At 39.0% G+C, this 24,641-nt stretch overlaps 1 protein-coding gene and 1 non-coding gene across 9 annotated transcripts in view; one reads left to right on the forward strand and one right to left on the reverse strand.

Annotated features, from left to right (window-relative positions):
• The window catches only part of LOC129772832 (uncharacterized), a 400,665-nt gene that overhangs the window by 110,872 nt on the left and 265,152 nt on the right, over positions 1-24,641 (reverse strand). For all 8 annotated transcript variants that reach the window (XR_008742651.1, XM_055776330.1, XM_055776337.1 and 5 more), the window contains exon 3: positions 9,364-9,530. Coding sequence is in view for 7 of the 8 variants with exons in the window: in XM_055776330.1 (XP_055632305.1) it covers positions 9,364-9,530 (167 nt within the window). In the remaining variant the exon portion in view is untranslated. The remainder of the gene's footprint in view (positions 1-9,363; positions 9,531-24,641) is intronic.
• Positions 23,913-23,984, forward strand: Trnap-agg (transfer RNA proline (anticodon AGG)). The gene has a single exon. It is a non-coding gene; the product is annotated as a tRNA-Pro (tRNA).

Consider the following 24,641-nt stretch of genomic DNA (forward strand, 5'->3'; position numbering starts at 1 on the left):
TTTGTTACATAGGACCTTTTCAAAACTTAAGCGAGATTTCAAGGGATAGAGGCGTTAAAAATGGAAAATATAATCTGACTACCCTTCCCTTAGCCTCTATCGAGCTAAATAATCATATAGTTTGCACTCTCTGAGACTTAAAAATCAGGATCTGCTACATTAGCTGAATATGAATCTTTCGCTTTGCGTTGTCCGTACGATCCTGCTGTTTCATGATGTATGGAGAGGTCGGTATGCATATGTTAGAGGCAAAGAAGAAAATAAGCTTTCTGCACCGAAAGCGTATATGATAGCTTTGCTTGCATGCTGGTGTGCAATGAAGTGCGAGCCGATGCAGAGTTGTCTCGTTCTCTTTTGTGTCGTGATTTGCAGCACATAACAACAATAGAATACCGCTGGGGGAAATGTTTCCTGAAAGATCATATTTGAACGAACGATTTTTTCAATGAGTGGATCATTTGGCAAACACTGATAGGAAGGGTAGAGGTTTATCGCTCGCGAGAGGAATCATTTCATTCTCTCTCAGTGTTTGTGCGTCCAGTAACTGAAATAGCACAAAAAGAGAAAGCAATATAAAAAAGAGTTCAATATTATTCCCTTCCATTTCCATCACGCATTGGATGTAATTATGGATGTGACTGTCCATTTCAACCCCAACAGTGCAATTATTTCAATAATTTAAATTTACCACTTACGAATGAATTTACCTTTCCGTGCATACCTAATATCGCTTCTCTGTTAACTCACAAACCGAAATATAACCATCAGCGAATTCAATTTTGCAATTAATCCACTCAAAATGCTTAATATCGAAGCCGCAAAAGTTACATCCACACGCGGAATCATGTTCGATTTTCGGTTTTTGTTTGTCTATTCCACTTTTAATCAGTATTCATTGTCATAGGATGGTTTAAATATTCTAGAATAGCATGTAGAAGGGTTTCCTATTAACTTCCCTACCGAGTTTTTTTCTGCAGATTTTCATTTTTATATTCTGTTAAACTAGACTCAGAGCGTCGCGTCACGTCAGCTGTCAACACCTGCTGGACCGATCGGCTGACGCAATCTGTCAATTTTGTAACCTTGTAGCCGCTTTTTAACGTGAAAACTACAAACATACATACTACATGGTCTGAAAAGTCTAAGTCTTCGAAATATCGAAATATCAGTGCCACTCTCAGTGGCGTCGAGTGGAGCTTTCGCACCCGGGGCAGAAGAGTCGATTTGCACCTCCACCACCCCGCCAGAAAAGGAATAAATAATATTTATCCAATTTCTTCATACGAATTATGTCCATTCTGCACCCCTAAAATCGCGCACCCGGAGGCGGTCCGCCCCCTCTATACCCCCAGTCGACGCCACTGGCCACTCTGCAGACTACCTATTGGACTCAGGAGTGGATCCACGTTTCATCGACAGTCAACGGACAGCAAACGCGGAACCCAACGCGCGGATAGCTTTTTCATGTTCAAAAAGTCGTGCAAAATGCCTTAGCCAACTCGCGTAACTTCACTTTACGATCGTTCAAAACGGGTCGATGCACTTGTTTTACGATTTTTGGATTCGTAGCCTCTTTTGACATTTCAGAGCTAGGTGCATCTGTGGTGCTTGTGCGGTCAATTTTAAATTCACTGAACAACCAATAAACTGAAGTAGAAGTGGAATAGCATTTCGTCAATCACTGCACTGATTGATCAGGATTTTTTCCCATCAAAAAACAATGTTTGATCAAAATACTATATTCATCTTTTTCCATTTTCTATGCGAATGCATCTTTTTCATCCTTCTGTGGCGTCATCTTTTGAAAAATCCCGGGATTTTTCAGCCCATGGAGAACAAATGGGTCAAGTTGAATAAACAAATTAATGAGTAACTCCAATTTATTATGAGTGCGCTTTATTTTTTTTTACTTCAAAAATAATTGTGAATCGTCTAGTTCAGAGGTTTTTCAGATTTGTTTTATGGCAGAGCACTTTTATGGCAAAAATTTATGACGGAGCACTTGCATTTTTTAATCAATAAAACAAATCCTATTTGCTTGACGTTACCCAACTGGGAACAACTCTATTTCGGTTGCACGTTGCAGTTACACGACATCTGACCCGGAGGAAACTATAACTTTGCGGAGCACAAATTTCCCGCGGAGCAAACGCGTTTGAGAACCCCTGGTCTAGTTGATATTGTTCACGAGTAATGTAAATTGTAGAATTTCTGCATCCGACCACTATTCAAAGAGGGCTGTAGCATAATCTTTATCCACTTGCTCTCTGCACTCAGAAGAAAGGCAAAAAAATACACATTGAATCAGTATCGAATTAAACCTCGTACACAACAAACCGATTCATCGTATCGTATATCTAAAAAACTCTTGGAGCAATGAAGGCTCCTATTTGTTTCTTTTTCTAAAATCAAAAGCATTGATTTATACATCCGAAAAAGACTTGATTGCGGTTACATACAAATTCGTCCTTCGAGCTTGATCAAATACTATTGGAAACGGGTGTGCTTTTCGAATGAAAAACCGATGACTTGTTGAGAAATGCATCGATAAAAAGTGGTCTCAACGTGGATTTTTTTTTGCGTCATTATGTCATTTTCCAATCTCCTGTGTAACGTGACTTGGGTATCGCTTAACTTGGTACCGAAAGTACGTCATGCAGGTGATGTAACCAGGGCTCGGCAAAGTCATATTCAACTGAAGATAGCCAGTGGACTATGGAAAAAATTAACATGACTCAACAGGGGGTCTTTGTAGCCACATTGGTTGTGCGTTCGCTAAGCGATCGATTGTTGTTTCAAAACTCAGGGCCCTCAATTGACCATCTTTGTGTTGCTATAGAATAAATAAGTCCACGCAGCAATCATCAGCAATGGAGATCGATTCAGTGCCGGAATCCTGACCCTTCCCTATCCATATGCAAGCTCCACTTGCAACAATAGAAACATCGGGCTGTTGTGCTATAAATAACACAACAATGATCATATCAAATGTCTCCGCTGTCTGGTCTACTGAACAATGAAAGATACACTTACGCCTAAAATGTCTACTGTGGCTCCGTTACAACTAAAATGCTAATGAGCCGTAATAAATAAACAAATAGGATAAAAAAAATAAACATGACTCAACAGTCATTCGGGAATTTAGTTGCTCACTCTACGACTCGACTATCTCATTTCATTCTTCCCCGTCAAATGGACTTCAATGCATATTGAAGTGATTCACCCCAAAGTGAATTCGTTTCTTTCTCTCATGCATGTATCGATGTTGAGTTCAACGTGGTTTGACATATACTACAGGTGAGCTAGATTTTTTTTGTATTGTACACGAAAATTACTCACACATATAAAATAGCGTACCGTATTGTGTTCAGAAACACTGACAAATTTTGACGTATACTGTATGTTTTGACGTAGGACTACGTCTTTCATTTCTATACTGGGGTGTAAGTTCAAAGTTTCGAAAACGAAAGCGTTACGCCGGTGAACGAGATTTTGAGCGTTAATTGCTTATAAACCACTGATCGAAATGGTATGATAAACACTTCATTCGAAAGATAAAATGTCTACGCGTTATATGCTTGTTACTTTTTGATCCAAAAACTTGTTTAAATAGCGAGTGTCGCTCGCTTATATACCACTTAGTTATGATTGCGCAACGATCGAGGTACGATCGCTGGAATGGATGGATGTTTTCCTAACACGGACTTCAAAACAATGGAGCCAGGGGAATTCCGCATAGCAAATAAGATGCAAGCAGCGGGAACTTTTGTACTCCTTTGCGTTTTTGCAAATCGGAATGTTTCTTTAACACAGACTTCAAAACCGTGGAGCCTGGGGAAATCGGCATTGCAAAATAAATGCGAGCTGCGGGTAATTTTGTACTCGCTTGCGTTTTTGCAAATCGGAATGTTTCCCTAACACAGACTTCAAAATCATGAAGTCTGGGAAAATCGGCATTGCAGATACATTCAAGTCGGCAATACTTTTATACCCCTAATCATTATTACACTCCGGAATTCATTTTGCTGTCACGGTCTATAAAAGCAACGCTTTGGCTCGATTATTCAAGACTGCATTGGAAGACGTCTCTTCATGTTACCAGCTCACTGAACTTTTACGCATACCGTTTGATGATTAGGCAAAATGTTGCGATAACTACTACTATAATGCATGAATTCACTTAAATTGGGATTTGTTTGCAATTGAATTCATTAATAGTTACTTTAATTCACTGGTTTAATCAATACACACAAAAGTTAGATCTGCGCAGCGGCGATATCGTACCCAACGAGAAACATCCGAGGTGGGATCATTACTTATTGAAAAAATACAATTGATAACTAAGACAACGGCAGTCCTACGTCAACCTTGCGGTTATATCATAGGTATAACCCATTCATAGTTTTTTTTAACAAAATTGACCTAGGAGACAAAGTGAACTAAAATTATGTTTAGAATTCTTCCCAAACTGCACGCTATTTGTTGATACTAACGCGAGGACCTTTATAGCATAACTGTCTAATTTGAGTTCACGATGGGTAACTGTGTAACTGCTTTTTTTGCATCTGAAATCGAGTTTTCGTTTCACTTTGGATGGATATAAAAATAAGATGGTGTACACGGGTAACGAGATTCATGTCAGGAATTAACAGTTCGGCTGAAAAGTTCATAAGGTTGACGTCTAGATGGCCCCTCTTGTGAAAATCTACTTGACTATCACAAAGCACCATCTTTCAATGGACACGTGTCAGAATTTGACAGCAATCGGTTGGTTAATTCGTGAGTCACAGCATTGAGAGTGAAACAACTTTTGTTATTTAAAAAAAATGGAAAAATCACAAATCAATGAAAACGATGGCAAAACTGCATGAATTGGGCTTCGAATTGCTTCCGCATCCACCGTATTCTCCAGATTTGGCCCTCAGCGAATATTTTCTGTTCCCAGACCTGAAGAGAATGCTCGCTGGCAAGATATTTAAGACCGATGATAGAGTGATTACCGAAACTGAGGTCTATTTTGAGGAAAAACTGAAAGAGTACTATAAAAATGATATCAAGTTGCAAGATCGTTATAATTGCTTTATCGTCCTCGAAGGCAATTACGGTGAATAATAAAATTGATTTTAAAAACTATATACAATTGATGATATAAACTTTTCAGCCGTACTGTTCAATGGTCAAGCGTAAAATTACATAACTCAGTATGAATTTAGTGCAAAGCATAGATGTACGATGGATCCATTTGAACCATTTTATTTTGGTACACCCATACCTCGCTTTACGGCCTAGATACGGTCCACGAAATTCGGCCGCAAATAGAAAAGCCGTATCCTTATACGGCTCAATTATTCTAATACAAATTTATACAAATTCAATCATGTCAGTTCCAAATTTATTAAATATGTAACATGGTTTATCATTCAAAATGCAATTTATCCTTTCATTTTTATTTCATTTTAATCAAAAATTAAATTCATTTAAATCAAAAATATATACATAACATAAACATAAAACATACAATACATACATAAAAACCAACAATAATCTATAAACACAAATAAAACAACTTCATGTAACATGGAATATGTGTATGTATAATTACGTAATTTGTATGTTGCTAAAGTTATTGTCTCGCAAATTTTTTTTTTTCACTTCTGTACAACAGTGATTTTTGAAACAATCCTCATTTTTTTTGCCGTTATTACGAAACATTTTTGACCGTAAATCGAAAACGTGCCTGAATTGAAGAGGGTCGTTATAGCGAAATGCCGTATAAAGAGCGGCCGTATATCGAGGTATGAGTGTAATTATCTGGGCACTTTTTGCTGTGCCATCTGTTGTCCGATAAAATGACAAATCTACTTCAAATTTTCTCATGATTTACACTTGAAGTATTGTTTTGGTTTTTCCTTATTGTCTAATGTATTATTTGAAACAGGACGGCCTCTTTTCCTGCGAGTTTCATTGTGCTCCTGACATAAATAGGATACAATGTCAGTTTCAAATTACGGTGACAAATTTCGGCGCTAGAGGTTCGTAGAATGAACGATTTCTCTACCAGCTACGTATTCACCCTCTGAAATCTCTTAGATGATAAATCTCTTAATTTAATTTCTCAGAAGTGATACGATGATATCACTCCTTTGGTCGATTTTCTATCTCCGGTGTAAATATCAAAATTTTCCAAAAAGATCATCCAAATTTGGAAATGGAAAATAAGTTCAAGTGAAATCACAGAAGATCAGTACTTCGTAGTAACAGTTTAAGGTTTTTTAAACCGAATTCGTTTTCAAGTCTTCGATGCTGTTAAAACGAGTCCCACGAAGCGGTAATTTGAGTTACGGAAAAAGTAACACCTATGTCTCGTATCCGGTAATTGGGTGAACGTGGGATCAGAATCTGATCGAACAAGCATGTCTTCAGATACTTGAATGCGATAAAGGGTCTGGCCGGGTAAGGGAGTAAAAAGTACCTCCGATCCAAATCACCAGCTGTATGGCAAATATTGTATAGAATATTGAATAACAAATTTTGATGGATTTATTGAACCCCTATGTGGTTTAACATACGATCTATAGTGAAAAACGTATTTTTTCGTTTAATTCACGCCATCCTCAAAAGCTTCGAGATAAACATTTGAAAAAAATACTGAATGTGCATCTTACAACGGTGTATCAAGAAAAATTATCAAAAAAAAAATTATCAAAAATTTAAGTACCAAAAACGATATTGAAATTTTGAAATTTTTTTTTTGGGTTTAGAGATTCAGTACTAATCTAATTTATATTTAACTGTGTTCCTACGGATTTTCTAGATATGTGTTTCATATGTATTTCTAGATATGTATTTTTCAGTGTTGCGCGGCACAAAAATATCATTTCGAAATGCCCGAAAAAATATATATATAATGTTTTTGTACCGCGAAAAACACTCTAAAAATTCTGAAAAAAATCACATATAACTAAAATAGACGTAGGAAGAAATTTATACAAACTAGGGTAGTCCTGAATCTCAAATCCAAAAAAAAAAAATTAATTTAAAATAAAAAAAAATAATTTAAATTTTTTTTAGTATTTGATTTTTTGATGAAAAACTTGTTGGAAAATATTGATCGATACACCTTAGTAAGAAGTACTTTCAGTATTTTTCTTCATATTTTTTTCTCAAAGGTGTTGAGAATGGCGTGAAAAAAACCAAAAGGTGCATTTTTCACTATAGATCATATGGTGTACCATATAAGGATTCAATTATATGGTACTATTGCTAAAATGTTTTATTTAGTACCCTGTACAATATTTTCCATACAGCTGGTGATTCGAATTGGGGGACTTTTTACTTCCTTACCCAACCAGGCCCTTCGGAAATAAAAAAAAAATTGTTTCGCGCAACACTGAAAAAAAATCTGAAAAAAATCACACATATCTAGAAAAGCCATAGAAACACATTTAAATATGAATTAGAATAGTACTGAATCTCTAGATCCCAAACATTTTTTTTCAAAATTTCAATATTTTTTTTGTACTTAAATTTTTAATGAACTTTTTTTTGATAATTTTTCTTGATACACCGTAGTAAAATGTACATTCAGTATTTTTTTCAACTTTTCTCATGCCCAAAACATCAACCTCTCGGTCTCGGTCTGTCAGACCTATGCGCGAGTATAGGAACGTTAATGACGTTGTAAACAAACTAAATGACAAATTGCGCTCAAAATAGACATTAAGCCCACAGACAGTAATGCCAACTTAAAAAAAAAGAAAAATGTTCAGCGGAAAGATTCAAAATAACAAATTCCCTGTATATATTTGACAGAATGTACATCAACTCAATCGAACTCTTCTGTATCACTGGAAACTTCAAAAACTGAATGAATCTATAGTTACGAAACATTACGAACGAAATCCCTATAAATTATTAGATTCGATAAAGTCTGGCATCCCTGCACAAGCGAGTACGATAAAGTTTCATGGCTGTTGTGCAGTGAATGAAGCATTCAAGAACAAATTTCATGCCCAAATTTGGTTACCAATTTGTAAAAAAAAGAGGACACACTCTGACCAACGATAAATACAAGTTCCGTCAAATTTCGCACAGTGAAGCGATCTAATTCCCATCATAATTTTGTACCGGGGAAGTTCACTTGCATCATACAACAAAGCATTTGGTTCTTCTGTCCGACATTCGAAAAAAAAACTGTGCCGTATAAATCATTCCATTATGTAGCGTTATTACGCGGTAAAATATTCATTCTCGAAGATACGCTTACCGTGCGAGCTATCATTGAAACTTTTTACAAAAATTCCGTTGTCGGTGACCAGAACTGTCTGTGGACAAGAAGTTTTTTCCGCCTGCTCTTAAGCTACATCCTCCCCACCTTCCTTGTTGTTGGAAGTTGGAAAATAACGACCAGAAAATCCTCTCCGCAGTGAACAAATGAGATGGATGCTGGGTTTTCGCTAACCCGCGCCGCGGTGACACCAACAAGATTTATGAGATTCTTCCCTTCGTTTCCTTCCGATCAAAAACGGAGACAAGGGCAGGGGCCGCCTATCGAGGGTTTGAAATCATGGGAACAAATTTTATTCCACTTGGACAGTTTCAAGTGCGGGAAGATATCGCGTTTTATGGGTTCGCAATTGTGCCATGAAATTTGGGAAGGTTAAATTGGACGCTGTTTGTGATGGAATAAAGGAACTTCTCATAAAATCATTTTTGATTGTTCAGAATTGAGGGGAAAAAGGTAACGATAAACAAAATGTTCGACATATCCATAAAGTGATCAAAATATTTGTCGTCATCTATAAAAGAAAATAAAAGTCTGAGCTACGAATGAATTAAGCTTTGATTACTGTTAAACAACAACTAAACTAACTGTCGATGATGAGCATAATAGCAAACAGATTAAAGCGTTGAAACAAAAAACTACAGTGTCTAAATATTAACTCGTTTTAGAAAGTCGTCATATTAACGAATGAAACCCCCACAGACTCAACTTCCGCCCTCGAGTTCCCCGAAGACCAAAAACCCTAACCACGTCGTCGGGTGAGGATAAATTCAATTCATCACAATCATCTGTCAGCGCGACGATGAAACTTCGTCCCATTGAGCTAACTTCCTCCTAGACTCTATACCAGAGCTCGAACCACACACCCAATGTCGGAACGTCCTGCGGAACGATGGAAGCAAACTTTCCCGTACCGAGCTATCGTTTCCCTCACGGTGAGAAAACTGTTTAAATATGTAACTTAACCGGTAGGATCACCGGGGGCCGGGTTGACTTTGCATCTCCTCCGGTTTGGAGTATTTGCTTTTCATTACTATACACTGCAGAGGAGCATAAAAATGAACTAAGGGACGACTTACGTTCGGATTTGCGGCAGTACCAGTGCCGCCGTGTGCTTGCAGGCCTCCACGCAGGAGCGCCGCAGTTTCCGGATTTTCTCCCGCAGCTCCGGGCAGTCCCGTGCCTGGCCGACGTGAATCAGGAGATCCCGGAACAGTGCCACCTCACTGTTAATTTCGAGGATTAACTGCAAGTAGAGTAAAACATAAGCGCATGTTAGCTAAAGTAAAGTCATACTATTTGAAGGCTGAATAATGGTTCTATTAATATTGGATGTGCTGATTATTTCACACTGCTTTCTCAAGCAGGTCGCTTTCCCAGTGTTTCATCTGACAATGAGTCAATAGTTTGTCCGAATGGGAAAGGATGATCGCAGGTTCATTTGGTATGCTTCGAAAACTCTTGCCGGAATATCAAACGCGTTGCAGGTCCATTAACCTCGAAACGCTAGCTCATAGACGTAACAACCTTCAGAGACTTTTGAACATTTTTTTCTGCTTCTTTGATTTCTATATACGAGGGTGACTCTACGACATTGAAAATGAGACATGTAAAAAAGTTCAAGAGATTTCAGATACATATTATGCAGCATTGTTGTTGTGATATATGACATACAATGTACCATTCGGCAGTGAATTTACAGTATTTTTTTGTCTAAGATACAAAGAGGAGTAACAGTTAAATAGTTAAATAATTTGACGAATTTGAAATAGGTATGTTCTTTCAATTTTTTTGCCGCTCGCATTCCCCCACAACATAACAAGAAGCATTTTTGCATACAATCCGAGGTCTCAATTTTCTCCGTTATAACATTGCAACGTTTTATATTATCAGATGGTACAAGAGATGATCTTGGAATATGCCTATACCACTTTATATCAAAAATTTCTATATGGCCACGGTTTTAAAAGAAAAAAATTGAGGTGTTGTATCCGAGACACGACCGCTTGGGACGTAGGACTACGAAATCTTTTTCTTTTGACATTTGTTGGTTTATCATTTTGGATATTATTTGCGAATACGTCGAAATTTCATAAATAACTCTTTAGTAAACAGTTCCGGGCACTCTGAAAAGGTTTAATGGCTTGCGTGGTTTTGTAGAATCATTTCGAGAAGCAACGATCCTTTCTTGCCTTTGCGAGAACCATACACTAATTGGCCATATGTCGCAATTTGTTTCTTTACGAGGTATGGCTATTAAATAACGAGACTGGTGACGAAAAAGAGTTATTTTTTAAAAATTTCGGTACAATATACTCCCCTTGGCTCCTCACACACCTTTCCATACGTTTTTTCCATTGTTCTAAGCAGTGATTAAATTCTTCTTTTGTGATGGCGTTCAAAAGCCGCGTCGCTTTTTCCTTCGCCGCTTCTACGGACTGAAATCGGGTACGTTTCAATACGGATTTGATCTTGGGAAACAGTAAAAAAGTCGCATGGGGCTAGATCTGGCGAGTACGGGGCATGTTCGAGCACTGGAATGCCCTTATCGACTAAACATTGCTTCACCGACAGCGCGTTATGGGCAGGTGCGTTGTTGTTCGAGTTTTTCGTCACACATGATTTCCGACGCGCACTACAAACCACGTTCCATGCTGCTCACAAACTACTATAGTGACAAAAACGTGTTTCGTACGTTTATTGCAGACACAAGCTACCGTACGCACAATTCGTTTTCCCCCTACCCCTCTAGGGTGCCCACCAGGCGCGCAGTCTCGTTATTTAATAGCCATACCTCGTTGATCAATGCACGCGTTGCACTGAGTATTTAACGAGAGGCATCTTCCGTACATCGCCATTCAACAAGCATCAAACACGCGTCTAACGGATGCCCACAGTTGCAGCGATAAAATGAAACATCGCGCTAGGATGACAGTTTATGAAAAATCGTTTCTCGACTGATTGTAAGACGTGGTCCTACGTCAAAATGTTGACGTACTCATTGTTTGTTAATGTTGCGAATGAAGTAACTAAACTAATTAGCGATTTAGGGGTTCGAGAGTTACATTAACCCATACAAGTCCGTCGTATCTTAGCGAGTCGCAATCTTAATCTTGGGCCTGATTCTCGAATACACTACGAATACACTTCACGGTGGAAACGGAATGAAATGTACTCGCGATGACAACGGTACAGTGTCGACATCTGGATACGAGATTAGTTTCCCATTAAATTTATCATTATAATATCAAATTATCTTCAGATGAATCTTTTGTATGAGATTATTATATCACATAAAGAAAACAAAGTTTTCCACTCACATTAAATACCAGTTTGATACGAAGAAGTTAATTTTCATTAATGATTTTTTATTTGAAAAGTGTTCATTCTGCCTGAGAACTCATTATTATCTTCGACACTTCACTAACTCGTAAAACGTAGTTCAATGGCGTGCCGTTTATGTCGTTTCCACCGTGAAGTGTATTCGAGAATCAGGCCCCTTATGTTCCACATTTCACGCTTCACTTCTCCAAATCCACTTGCTCATTGCCTAATGGTTCCTTTCTAATCTTTCTACTGTGTGGTATGCGCCAGTCTCTTGATTGTTGTGTAACGCGCACCAATATAATATCCCCTGGCTCTCGGTCGATCGATTGATGCTTGCACTGGTGTGAGTGCTCGTGAGTGAGTCTCGTCATTCGGTCATTGCATATTAATCTTCGCTGGAGGTAAGTCGCGTACGGCAATTACCACCTCAACTCTTAGGCGGCTCGCACACCGGAGCAACAAGCAACTAGCAAGCTGCAATACGCAATATGCAACAAGCAACATATTTTGTTGTTCTTCGCATACCAGAGCAATAATAACGCCTGACATTATGCAAACAATCTACTTAACGTACGAAACTTGTCAAATTGTGAGCGATAACTTGCTCTTCAACCGACACGTCGTGTTGCTAGCGATATGTGTTGCTCTGTAAAGACGATAGCGATATCGTATTGCGTCGGTGTGCGAAATCACCAAAAATCAAATGGAAAAATCCATTGGCGATAATATTGCTTATTGCATGTTGATAGTTGTTAGTTGTTTATTGCTCCGGTGTGCGAGCCGCCTTACAGTCCCTTTTGAAATATCGACCCATGTAGGGTAAGTTGAAGTGATTTGGACATACGGGGTGATTTGGACGACCCCTTCACCTCGAAAAGTACGGATCAACTTGGATTTTTTATACTGTCCTTTCATTGTTGAACCGTATGTTTCTGACGTAAAAAAAATTGGTAAAATTTGGCGGGTGATTGTAAGAAAATGTAAGTTTTCCGATCCTGGTTTCAAGAGCTTTTCCGCCGATTAATCAAACTAAAAGTCGTAAAGCTTTCTTCGCCTACAGAAGAGGAACAATTTGATGCAGTGAAACTGTTAGTTTGAAATGAAATGAACTGCATTTTAATTTTTGCATGTTGTGTGGGGTGATATGGACACGTTTCTGTGGGATGAATTGATCATACAGGTTTAAAACTTTTCTTTGGTCTAATTTGTTCTAGATGCGGCGGAAATGTAAAAAAGTATGGACAGACAACGTTCGAAGAAGGAGGAGCTTGAAAGAGCAACGCAGGCCATCAAGGACTGATTTTCTTTATACAAAGTATTGAAAGTGTTCGAAATGCTCTAACAACAGTGAAAAGATTCATGCAGAATTCGAAATGGTCTCAATGTAATTTTTCTGGACTGGCTTCTGGTTTCTCAGAGCACTGTTAATGATTGTAATATTGTTCCAAATTACTTTACATAAACATAAGTATGCATGATTCTTGACATAGAACTACGTCTTTCATTAAGGGTGCCAAATTAGAAAATAGGTAACGTTTTTATGAAATGAAGTTAACGTTAATAACTATTTCTGCCGCGAACGAATTCTGGTGATTTATATATCAAACGAATCGAAAATTCACTGAGATTCGTTTGACATGCTATACATTACAAATCAAGCTAGGCTATCATCGGCTTTTCAAGAAAAAATTATAGTTTTGGAATTTTGTTTGTGATGTGGTTTCACATGACAGTAGTAAAACTACCCAATCAGGGATGACAGCTAAATTAATCGAGACCGGCAATATTAACAGAAAGGATTTCTGTTGAGAAGAGCCCAAAACGGAGATAACTGTGTGTGTGTATATTTAGTTGCTTCAAGCCTGTTCCTTCAAGTATCTGTTCCCGTGTGCATCACAACAATCGCCTAATTTTTTATGTTATGATGGGGGATTGTTTGGCGGTGCCAATTATTAAGCCGTGATAATAAATATAAACATGGAGGGGAGATAACGGCAAGGGAATGTTTGCGCTAGGGTATGAATCTCTGCTGAGTCAAATATTCAGTCTTTTTCTTTATCCGAAGCAGTTAACATCGCTTGTTTTCCGTCATCATAAGAACTTCGATAGTGCCTTTGACATTGCTACAATGCATTGAGCTGACGCTTTGGTGAAGCAGGCGTTAAGGTTGTGCGCCAAAGAATTATTTGGGAAATATCAAGCTATCCATCGTGAATGTCGTGTTGGAATGTTATGAGTTATTTGGGTTCGTGTGACAGTCGCAAAACTGCCTTCAACAAGTATGGCATTTGCGCTAATCTTTATCATAATGAAGCAATCCAAATCTTTTCGAGGTTATTAAGAATAACAATAAGTATTTATTTCGTTTATTTAGTCACCAACAAAGTAAATGTCGTTCTCGAATCTTGTTTGTGATTTGGTTTCATTTGCCAGTAGCAAAAGTTTTTCCACTAAGAATGACAGCTGCTCTTATCTCGAGATTGGGAAAATAATGTAACTTTCCTCGAGGCCAGTAATATTAACTTAAAATAATATCCGAAGTTATATACAGCTTAGTTCTACGTCAACGTCTACGTTTTGGACACAACCTCCTGAAATTTTTTCGATGAAACACACACATGATGAAATCACCCCACATACTGTCCAAATCACCACGCATCAAAATTTAATATCCAAAAATCATCTATTTTATATTATTATATATTTGGTAGTTTGAAGATTGATAGAATGATTAAACATTAGTGATTGAGAGAAAACAAGTGTAGTGTACAGTCCTACGTCAAGCTTTCGTTCGTGCAATTAAGCAAAGACCCTATATACTTATTGTGTTTGACCTTATCAGTTGTTTTTGTCTCATTTGTTTATACATTTAGTACATTCGTTGTAAATTACACAGTAGTAATCTAAGGTGTAAGAGTATTTCTTTTGTTCTTCCATTGTTCAGCAAACCGGACAGCAGAGATAGTTGATATGATCATTGTTGTGATATTAAAAACACAACATCCCTATGTTTTTTTCTCATTTGCAAGCAGAGCTTCCCCAATAGCAGTGCTTGCATGATGATTGTTGCTTGGACATAGATATCCTATAACAACACAAAGAGGGTCAATTGAGGGCCCTGAGTTTTGAACTCATGATCAATCACTTAGTAAGCGAACGCGCAACCAATGTGGCTACGAATACCCCCAGATCTTATTATTGAAGTTGATAAAAATTTGTCTGAATAGAACTTCGCAGTTGCGTAGTTCATTGATCGTTGACTATGTTAGAAGTTAATATTTTTTTAATACGGTTGTGTTAAATACTATGAACAATAAATTATTAGGATTAGGGGAACTGGGTAGAACTTTAGGTTATACGTCTTTACCTTCTTAAAAATCAACTGTTGGATTTCTTTTTAACAGAATCGATACACGTCATGTATGATTTAATTTCAGTTTGCGGATGAAAAGTGAGTTTACTTTGTGAATCCCAATTGCAGTTTGCGCAGAAAAATAATCATGGTTAGACGCAGATGCATCGCCCTGACCGAATGCTAGATCGAATCGCTTCGGCAAGAAGAGTGTAGTCCATTGTGTGGAGCCTTCTATAAGGTTTTTGTTGCTTGAAACCGATTCAGAGGCGATAACTATGGGTCATATTAATTGAGTCGAGTTCCCAGTGAATATCTCTGATGAAGAAAATGGTAAGAAAAGATTCTTTTCTTTCTCAATTTGATATTTTCCGTATCAGCTTACCATCGGGCAGTATGGCATACCCTCGATCGGGGCAATTTGCTCGCTTCCGGCCGTAAACATTCTCACGAGAGAAATTGCTAGTATGTGAGGAATGCCAGATGATTTTTTTTCAAATATCTCTGCATGGCACGAATAACTGTCTTCAAATGTAATCATAATGAACAAAAATGAGCAAACCATCACGATATTTTTAAATCATGCTCGATAAATCACACAAACAAATGTTTTCACATACTTTGAAATGACCTCAGTATGTTTTCACAAAGTTAAATGTCTTGAAAACGAAAACATGTCTTCACATGTGGCATCTGCATCTCAGAGAATGCAGAAAAACAAGAGCACGGACTGGAGAATTAATGCACGAATACTGGGAGAACACGCTCATCGGAGCAACGGTTTCTTATCTTCGCTGGTGGGCATGAAGGGAATATATTGATGGAATCTCTCATTCATACAAGCTGTTTCTCTGAGCTTTATAGTCTTTGAGAGAAATAACTCATGGGCATATTATACTTCTGCTGGGCCATTTAACACCGTATGATTGGAAATTTAGAATTTGGGCGCCTTAAAAAATAAAATTCGTAGCACTTTTGTTATTCAGTATCTAAAACATAGAACGATTACAGATGACTGAGGGTTAACTAATCTACGTACTGACGTAGTTGTTACCTTAAATTTTAAGAGCACGGTCAAGATAAATCCATTCTCGCTTAGGGGGTGCGTATTACGCACTTCTCCTATACTTCATGTGCTTTATACGCCAAACGTGATTTCTTCCGTTTACTCGCTACTCAGTTACACTCAAAATAATGTTTAGCACATGTTTTGGTATCCCGACTTATTACATTAAATGAGAAATAACAGAAAATGTGCTACACTCAAATACTGGTGTAGCATTGGTAAAATATAGATAGTATATCAATATAAGATCAATATGAAGGCAGAGGCACATTGCAAATCAGCACGCATTAAAGCTTTTATTGTTGTTTTGTTGTTTATTGTTTTACAATTCATCCATCGGACTTCAAGGTCTACATGAATACTACACTTAAACTACATTTAAAATTCGATCACGGAAAACTTTACAGCTCACATTGAAATCAAACAAATAATAAAAAGAATTAAAAAGAACACACATAGATGAAACTGGTTCGTGCTGAGCATAATCTGTTCGGTGTGGTGGAAGTCGAAGGAAACTCCGCTGTCTGAGTGGTCGTGGTACAACGTTAATATTGATTCGAGCGAGAATCCATGGGGCATCGATCTCGCCAAGAAGAAGTTTTCCGACGAATGTGGCTTTAATTATGTTCCGTCTCTTCTCCAGTGTATCCATTCCCAGCAGACGGCATCGGCTTTCATAAGATGGGAGCTCATTTGGGTTTTGCCAAGGCAGAAATCTCAATGCGTACCTCAGAAACTTCGATTCTATTCTCCCAATCCTTTCGATCCATACCGTGCGAAAGGGACTCCATACTACAACCGCTGTTTCCAATGTGGACCGGACTAAACTGAAATACAGAGATCTTAAGCAGTATGGGTCACGGAATTCAGCGGATATCCGGAAGATGAACCCTAAGTTTCGGTTGGCTTTGTTGATGACATAGTCATAATGTTCACGGAAGTTTAGCTCTGAGTCCAGCATTACACCGAGGTCCTTCACAACGCGTGTCCTTTCCAATGGTTCATTCCCTATGTGGTAGGTCCAGATAATAGGGGTTTTCTTCCTAGTGAATGAGATGACTGTGCACTTCTTCACGCTTATGATCAGATAGTTTCGCCTGCACCAACTCGCAAAAATGTCAATGATCGTTTGCAACATCCTGCAGTCATCGACAGACTTCACGTGCCAATATATTTTGAAATCATCGGCGTATATGATTCGACATCCCTGTGGCACGGCATAGCAGACATCATTGAAGAACAAGGAGAACAATAATGGTCCAAGATTGCTACCTTGTGGGACACCGGAGGGGTTAGTAAACGGTTCAGATTCGGTAGTCACTAACTTAACGTTAAGCTGACGGTTCGTCAAGTATGATTGCATCCATTTTACGAGATTCGTCGCAACTCCCAGGCGGTCTAGCTTGGACAGAAGGATTTTGTGGTTCACTCTGTCAAACGCAGATTTTAGATCCGTGTACACCACATCGACTTGCCCTCCCTGTTCCATGGATTTCAAGCACAACGAGGTAAATTGTACTAAGTTCGTAGCTGTAGACCTCCCCGGAAAGAAACCATGTTGATCTTGGGAAATATATGATTTTGCAATTCGAAACATTTCATTGCTTATCAGAATTTCAAATAATTTGGATCCTGCACATAGTGACGTCACGCCGCGGTAATTCATTACATCATTCTTGTGGCCCTTCTTAAACGCTGGGAACATAATGGATTTTTTCCAGCATTGTGGGAATACTGCTTGCGAAAGCGACTTGTTGTAGATGGATCTTAACGGCTCACAGATCGACCGAGCACATTTAATAAGAACAATAGAAGGAATCCCATCCGGTCCAGGTATGGTAGACGACTTCATTTTCCTTATGGCATCGAGAACATCTTCCTCATCATACTCACTAATACTCAAACTCATCGCTCCTGGAGGCACGTCCCCTACAGCACTGTCAGTTTGATCCTGAGTAATTACCGTATCATCAAATGCACTGGTAAAATGTTTGGCAAATAGGTTGCATATTCCTTCAGTTGTAGTAGACGTTTCACTCCCTAAAAACATGCTCATCGGCAACCCGGTATCCTTTCGCTTCTCATTTACAAATGCCCAAAAACTTTTGGGATTATTTTTCAGGTTTCTTTGTTTCCGTTCTACATAGCGGGCATAGAGCACTCGGTTGTAATGCTTGTATTTGGAGCTAGCAGTGTTGAACGCTATTTTGGTGGTTAAGTTTCGCTCTCTGGAAAATTTCCTGAGAGCCCTGGCACGCTCTCGTTTGAGAGTTCGAAGAAAGTGGTTAGACCAGGGCGGTTTTTGGCGCGGACGAGAAGGAGGTACAAATTCAAGGAACAGTCGCGTGAGGGTGGTCTCAACTCAACTGCCTCGTTGACATCGGATGCATTGTATAAAGGCGACCAGTCGATAGAGAGAAGAGATTCGTTCAGATGTTCAAAATCGGCTCTCGAGAAATCTCGATGTTTTTCCATGACGTGTTCAGCGAAAACGATGCGGACCGGGCATCGCAGAGTTGCAAGGATAGGAGGGTGCAGCGGATCAATCGGTATCAGTGGTTCGTGTGGTTCAACGAGATTGCACATCGCTAGGGTATCTTCATTCACAAACACTAAGTCAAGGGTACGATTCATGCAGTTCCTCGCTACATTCAGTTGTTCCATGTTCAACAAGGATAAACCATCGACGAACGCAATACTGGGCGAAACTGATTCAGAAGGGTCAGGACGAACATAGCCCTCCGGTGTAGTGTGCCAACATAAGTCAGGCAAATTAAAATCCCCAAACAGGAGATGTACGGCACGCATATCATGCGATGACACCACCGCAGAAGTAGAGCTGATATGACTCTCGATAGTGGAATTACTTCTTGCCTGATCAGGGGGGATGTACACGACGCCAAGGCAAACATTTTGGGCATTGCAGTCAATGTTTACCCACAAATGTTCGAGACCAGTTTCAACAGAAGCAGTGCACAGAGAAGAGTTGAATATATTCCTTACAGCTATGAGCACACCACCCCCTCGAGATTTTCCGGAAATATCTGGATCTCGGTCTTTGCGGTACACACTATAATCATGACCGAATAGTTGAGCAGACATGATGACATCATGCAACCATGTTTCGGTTAAAACGATGACGTCATACTCATTGTCCAATGCCGCGATGAAGAATTCGTCAATCTTCGTCCGTAATCCTCGCACGTTCTGATAATATATGTGGAGGGGTGTGTCTGGTACTGGAGCATCACGTGGGTGGTCACCAGCAAGCGAGTCCTTCGATAGTAGCTGAAATGGTTGAGTTTCTCTGAGGACAGGTGCAGTATCTATCGAAGCTTCGGCTGAACATATACTGGTCGAATTTTTACCTGGACCAGCCGAGTCATCAAGCTGGAAGATTACATCAATCGGTGAAAGCGGGTCAATTGAGTTAACCGGTAGAAGCTGGAATGGTTGAATTCCTCTGAGAACAGGTGCAGAATCTTTTTTCGCTTCGGATGGACATATACTGGTCAAGAATTTACCTGGACCAGCTGAGTCTTCAGGCTGGTGATTCATATCCATCGATGATGATGAACCCTCGCCGGTTGTTTCATTCATGGATCGCTAGCTTGAAAAGTCGATTCTTTGTCTCGCTTTGTTCAGACGTTTTCGGTTAAGTGGACATTCGTTACTCCAGGCAGCATGGGCAATATTAAGTAATTCGCCTGTGGCTCGTTTGGTATTTTCCAGATGGCAGTTAATGCACTTTACAAAGTCTGCTTTGCACTCTTCTGCCATGTGATGGCCGGCACATTTCGGGCAGCACGCTGGTTTCCTGCAATCCACTGCCTTGTGCCGGAATTCTGAGCAATTAAAACAACGGAGAGCATTGGTTGTGTCGATTACTCTACACCTTTCCCATCCCAGATTTACGCGTTGAAGTTTCATCAGAATATCATAACCATCTGTTTCAATAGTGGCTGACATCTGGTTTCGTTTCTCGTTTTTCGTCATTCGAACAACTTTCAATTCGCACTGATCATCTAAGCTGTTCTGCTTTTTCAGGTTTATTACTACAGCTTCCTCACTCATATCCTCGGAGAAGCCGATGATTTTGATTCTAGGCTTGAGCAGTTTTTGTATTTCCACGTTGTATTTTCCCGAGAACGCAGCAATAGCTGCTTTGACGAGATTCTGTGCAAAGTCATTTGTTCCGCACCTCACGGCGACTTCACCATTCTCCTTGAGCCAAATATCCTTCACGGCGAAAGCTACTGGATCGAATTCTGCACATATGTCACTTTTCGTTTCCTCAGCGGGCTGGTCTTTCTTTGGCTTGAAAAGAACAGATTGCTCGATTTTGGAAATCGTAGCCAATTTCGTAGCTTGAGTGCAGGGTACTGCTGGGCTGGACGATTGGGGAACATCTAAAGTACGGTTAGATGCAGTGATGATTGGGCATGGGAGCGCATACTTTGCCACAGTCTTCCGAAAAACACTTACACATGTCCACGCGATGTGAAAATTTCATGTTTTTGGTTGAATTCGAACATGATTTCCGCTAGTGTTGAATGTCTATCCCAAACACCAACAATGATACACAAACATAAACATGTGGAAACAAACACGATGTTTATAATTCAAGAACATCATGTACAAACATATCACCCGATGTCGCAGTATTCATTGCTTTCGTTTCGTTTCTTCTCATACACGGAAAGAAATTATTCATCCCAAAACATTTCTTCGTAGAATACTTTTTCATAGAAACGAACTTGAAATTTAGTTCGCATTACAAAAGTTGCACGAACTAAGAGGCTATGAGTTCATGCACATTTTGCAAGTCTGATTAAATAATCCTTGGTTTCGTGCAAAGAAAACATTCTCTGAATAGAAAGAAGCATTCTATGAAAAAAATTTTGCGTGCATGTTGGCAATTAAAGTCTGGGGAACCGACTGCACAGCTGGCGACGTCGTACAAATGCTGACCAAAAAAATAAATACCCAAAAATTAGTTTTAGATGCAACCTTCAGCGGCACACAGCAGAACCAGCAGAGGAACTTCAGCGGCTAAAACACACTATTAATTTCTCGATGTTATCACAAACTGAATTAATGAAAAAACTAAAAGTTTCACTTACACTGCACTACATATACTATGTGTGCATGCGATTGCATCATCCTTTCTTCTCCTCTTCTTCGCTCGTTTTATAGCTCGGGTCGCGTTCGTCGCGAACAAGCAGTATTGGCTATTTGTATTCAAAGATCCAGTCCAGTGAGCGTTACGCCTAATATGTCACTGCTGAATAATTCTGGTACTTTAGATTCGATTAAAATTATAGAAATATTGTAATTGGGTAACTAAATATCTCCGCCACGCTCTATTCAATTTTAGTACTTGTTCAAATAGCTAATAATAGCGAATGTTACATGAATTCAATATATAAATTGATGCGTGCACTAAATAATGATATCAATTGTGAAAAACTCTGATATCAATCGACGTTTATTTTGTTCAGAACAGATAAAGAGGTTTATTTTATTTTCCCAATGTTTTAGACGAAGCACCCATTGTCATGATAGGAAAGCATTTTTTTCCATGTCAACACACCAACACACCACGCGTTGAGTGGTGGTGGTGTGGCGTTCGATTCGCTTCTTCTACTCTACGCACTGCCGGTGCTTGGGGTGAAAATGCAAGAGAAACTGTACACTATGTTCGAACATCATGTGAAACATTAGGATTAAACATCGTATGTCCAAACATACTACGAATACAAACATGTCACATTTTCAAACATAGGTACGAAAAAATTGTGTTTGTATTCAAACACAAAACTGTGAACAGCAGTGTGGACATGTTTATCCTGGACGCAGTGTTTTTTGTGAAACATGGAAGACTGCTTTGCCACATACACGGCCTAGATCGAGAAGAGTATAGATTCGCATTTACAGCCTTTTTTTACTCTCAGAAAACACTATCCAACTTCATTTTATAATCAGATGTAATATTATAATGCATTTATGCAATAGCACCAGAGGCTATGTGGATAGCGTAGTCGTGTAAAACAGCCTTGCATTCTAGCCGGCCTTGGTTCGATCCCCGATAACATCGTTTTAGTGTCAAGATGTACAATTTACAAGAACGTGTAACGTGTAACGTGAACGTGTAGAAGCCTTAATGAAACTTTGTCCTCTTATGGTAAGAATTTCAACATTTTCGTCGTCGATTACTCCCTCTGTGGGTACGTGAAGGACCGTTGTTATGTTAATAAGCTACACACTTTGGAGGAACTTAAGGAAGAAATAATTCGGATTTTCAACAGCATCGAAGTCGCTTTATTTTGGTTTTTTAAAATGAAAAAATAAAAAAGTTATTAAAATTTGTTGCGTGAGCGTTTAATCTGAAAGATCCTGTATATGACAAGTTCCGAAATGTCTTTTACATGCAATAATTCAAAACTTTCAATTCGAAGCTCGAGTGTTTCTACCACTGAAATCTCATGCGAACGTTTGAGCCAATTATCTGCTGAAATATTAACAACGAACACCAGTCAGTCACTGGTTCTACTTCATTAAAATTTCATTGATTTTCTACCGTACAGCAAGCAACTACTACACTTGATCCGTTTCGCACGAATTGGAGCAAAACTTTCGCCGTCTAGGCAAATGAGACGTTGTTCGTGTGTATGTGCATGGAAATCCGTTTCCGATCCTGCAGAAACTGCAAACCACACTGCACCGGAGGTGGAAACGGCAAACGGTGTAAATCAGGAAATAAGGCAAGCTTACTTCTTGCGTGCATTTGGATTGAAAAGAGCCCGGCATCCGACAAAATAAATCGCGGCAATTTCTGTGCGAGCAAATTTAATGCGATTGATACAAGTTTATGGTCGAACTTCCTGGTTGCATGATCCACATACACAGAACCGAAGAGAAGAATTATTTGGATATCCTAATTGACAGGTTGGGAAATGGAATCGTGCCGTTCCGCAGTCAATCGCAGTCACATAAGCGAAGGTTCTTTCGAGTACCACGCTTGCCCTGTTGGTGGGTTATTCCCTTTCAATGTAACGACATCCAACTGTTGATGCCCTGGTTCACGTACGGTCACAGCTTGGACCGTTTCTCGTCCACATGCACGCGGTACAATGTGCATACATGGGTCGTTCGGTACACTCAACAGCAATGGTATCAACGCCTGATTCCCATCCATCTCGATATATCCGGTCGAACGAAAGTAGTTCCTTTTTTGTTCCCCGGTTTGTAGAACTTGTTTCTGCTCCTTCGCCGAGTGCATCGGGGTGATTTGTTGACTCTGGGAGTGTGTATGTGCCTTGTGGATACCCCACATAGCAAATCTTATTTTTCCTGCGATGAAAGCTATTCGAAACGAAGCGTGAAACAATGGCTTTCACTCTAACAAGTTAGTCTTTGCAGTCGGCGTTTATGAAGGGAAGTGGGGGTAAAGTGAACACTTGTTTGTTTGGTAGTATATTTATTGACTATGGAAGCCGTGTTGATGGTCACCTTCCGCTTAAAGAGTCTCGTGGCTTTTGAGTCACCCGTGCTTCAGTAGAGCTGTCGTATGTCAAAGTATTAATCGCTTTCTTGGTAGCCATGCGGCAGTAGTTTTGTGCGCATCGTATTTTATTAATTTCCCACGACAGTTCATATTTTCTTGGAAAGGTGAACGGATTTTTTTAATTTAATTTCAGGGAATAATTCTAATAGAAATTATTTTGTTGTTTGGGAGCAAAATGTTCAACAGTCGATCATTTGAACTAATCGAACGATTAACCGACATCTCTACTCATATCTGTAAAACCATATGACGAGTGTCAAAGCCTCTTCCAAAAATTATCCCTATGTGTACGGTAATCAAATCCTATTTATCAACTGGCTCGTTGGTCTAGGGGTATGATTTTCGCTTAGGGTGCGAGAGGTCCCGGGTTCAAATCCCGGACGAGCCCATCTGCATAAGTTTTTTCAAGTAATTTTTAACCATGGTTCAAAACTATGCATTTCGGAACATTGGCATTGCATTTCGAAACATTAGACAGATTCATGCTATCCCGCGGCCACACGACACAAAAAAGACTTTCCTTGTGGAAGTTAATATCCAAAGTCCTTTGTACACAATGTCTAGAAACGGAAGATTTACAACGTCTCTTGTACGACTGCCCAATTTATCATCCAATTAGATCTCGGTTTCCAAATTTAGTAAATAAAATTCAAATAACTCCATCTTAAAAAAGGTAAATAAGAATAGCAACGGCTGTGTACCTGAAAACAAAATAAAAAAGAGAAACATTTTGAAGATTCAGATTGATTGAATTTCTATAATTAAATACTATAAAACACTTCTGAGGCATCGTAATTCGCGTTCGACTACTTTAAAAAATTTGGCAACACAATATCACAATACTTAAGGAGACCGCACAGACATTTTTTGAAAGATAAAATTTGGTTTGAAATTTATACAAACACTTTTTTGCTTGCTTCAATTATCAACGGTGGCAAACAATGTAAAAGATCGAACATGGGAAAAAATCGACTGAAATATTTAAGGTAAACTAACAGACCGAAAAAGTCAGATGACTGCTCGAAGAAAAAAAATTATCAATATT

Source organism: Toxorhynchites rutilus, chromosome 3 (assembly GCF_029784135.1).
Source record: "Toxorhynchites rutilus septentrionalis strain SRP chromosome 3, ASM2978413v1, whole genome shotgun sequence".
Classification (NCBI taxonomy): Eukaryota; Metazoa; Arthropoda; class Insecta; order Diptera; family Culicidae; genus Toxorhynchites; species Toxorhynchites rutilus.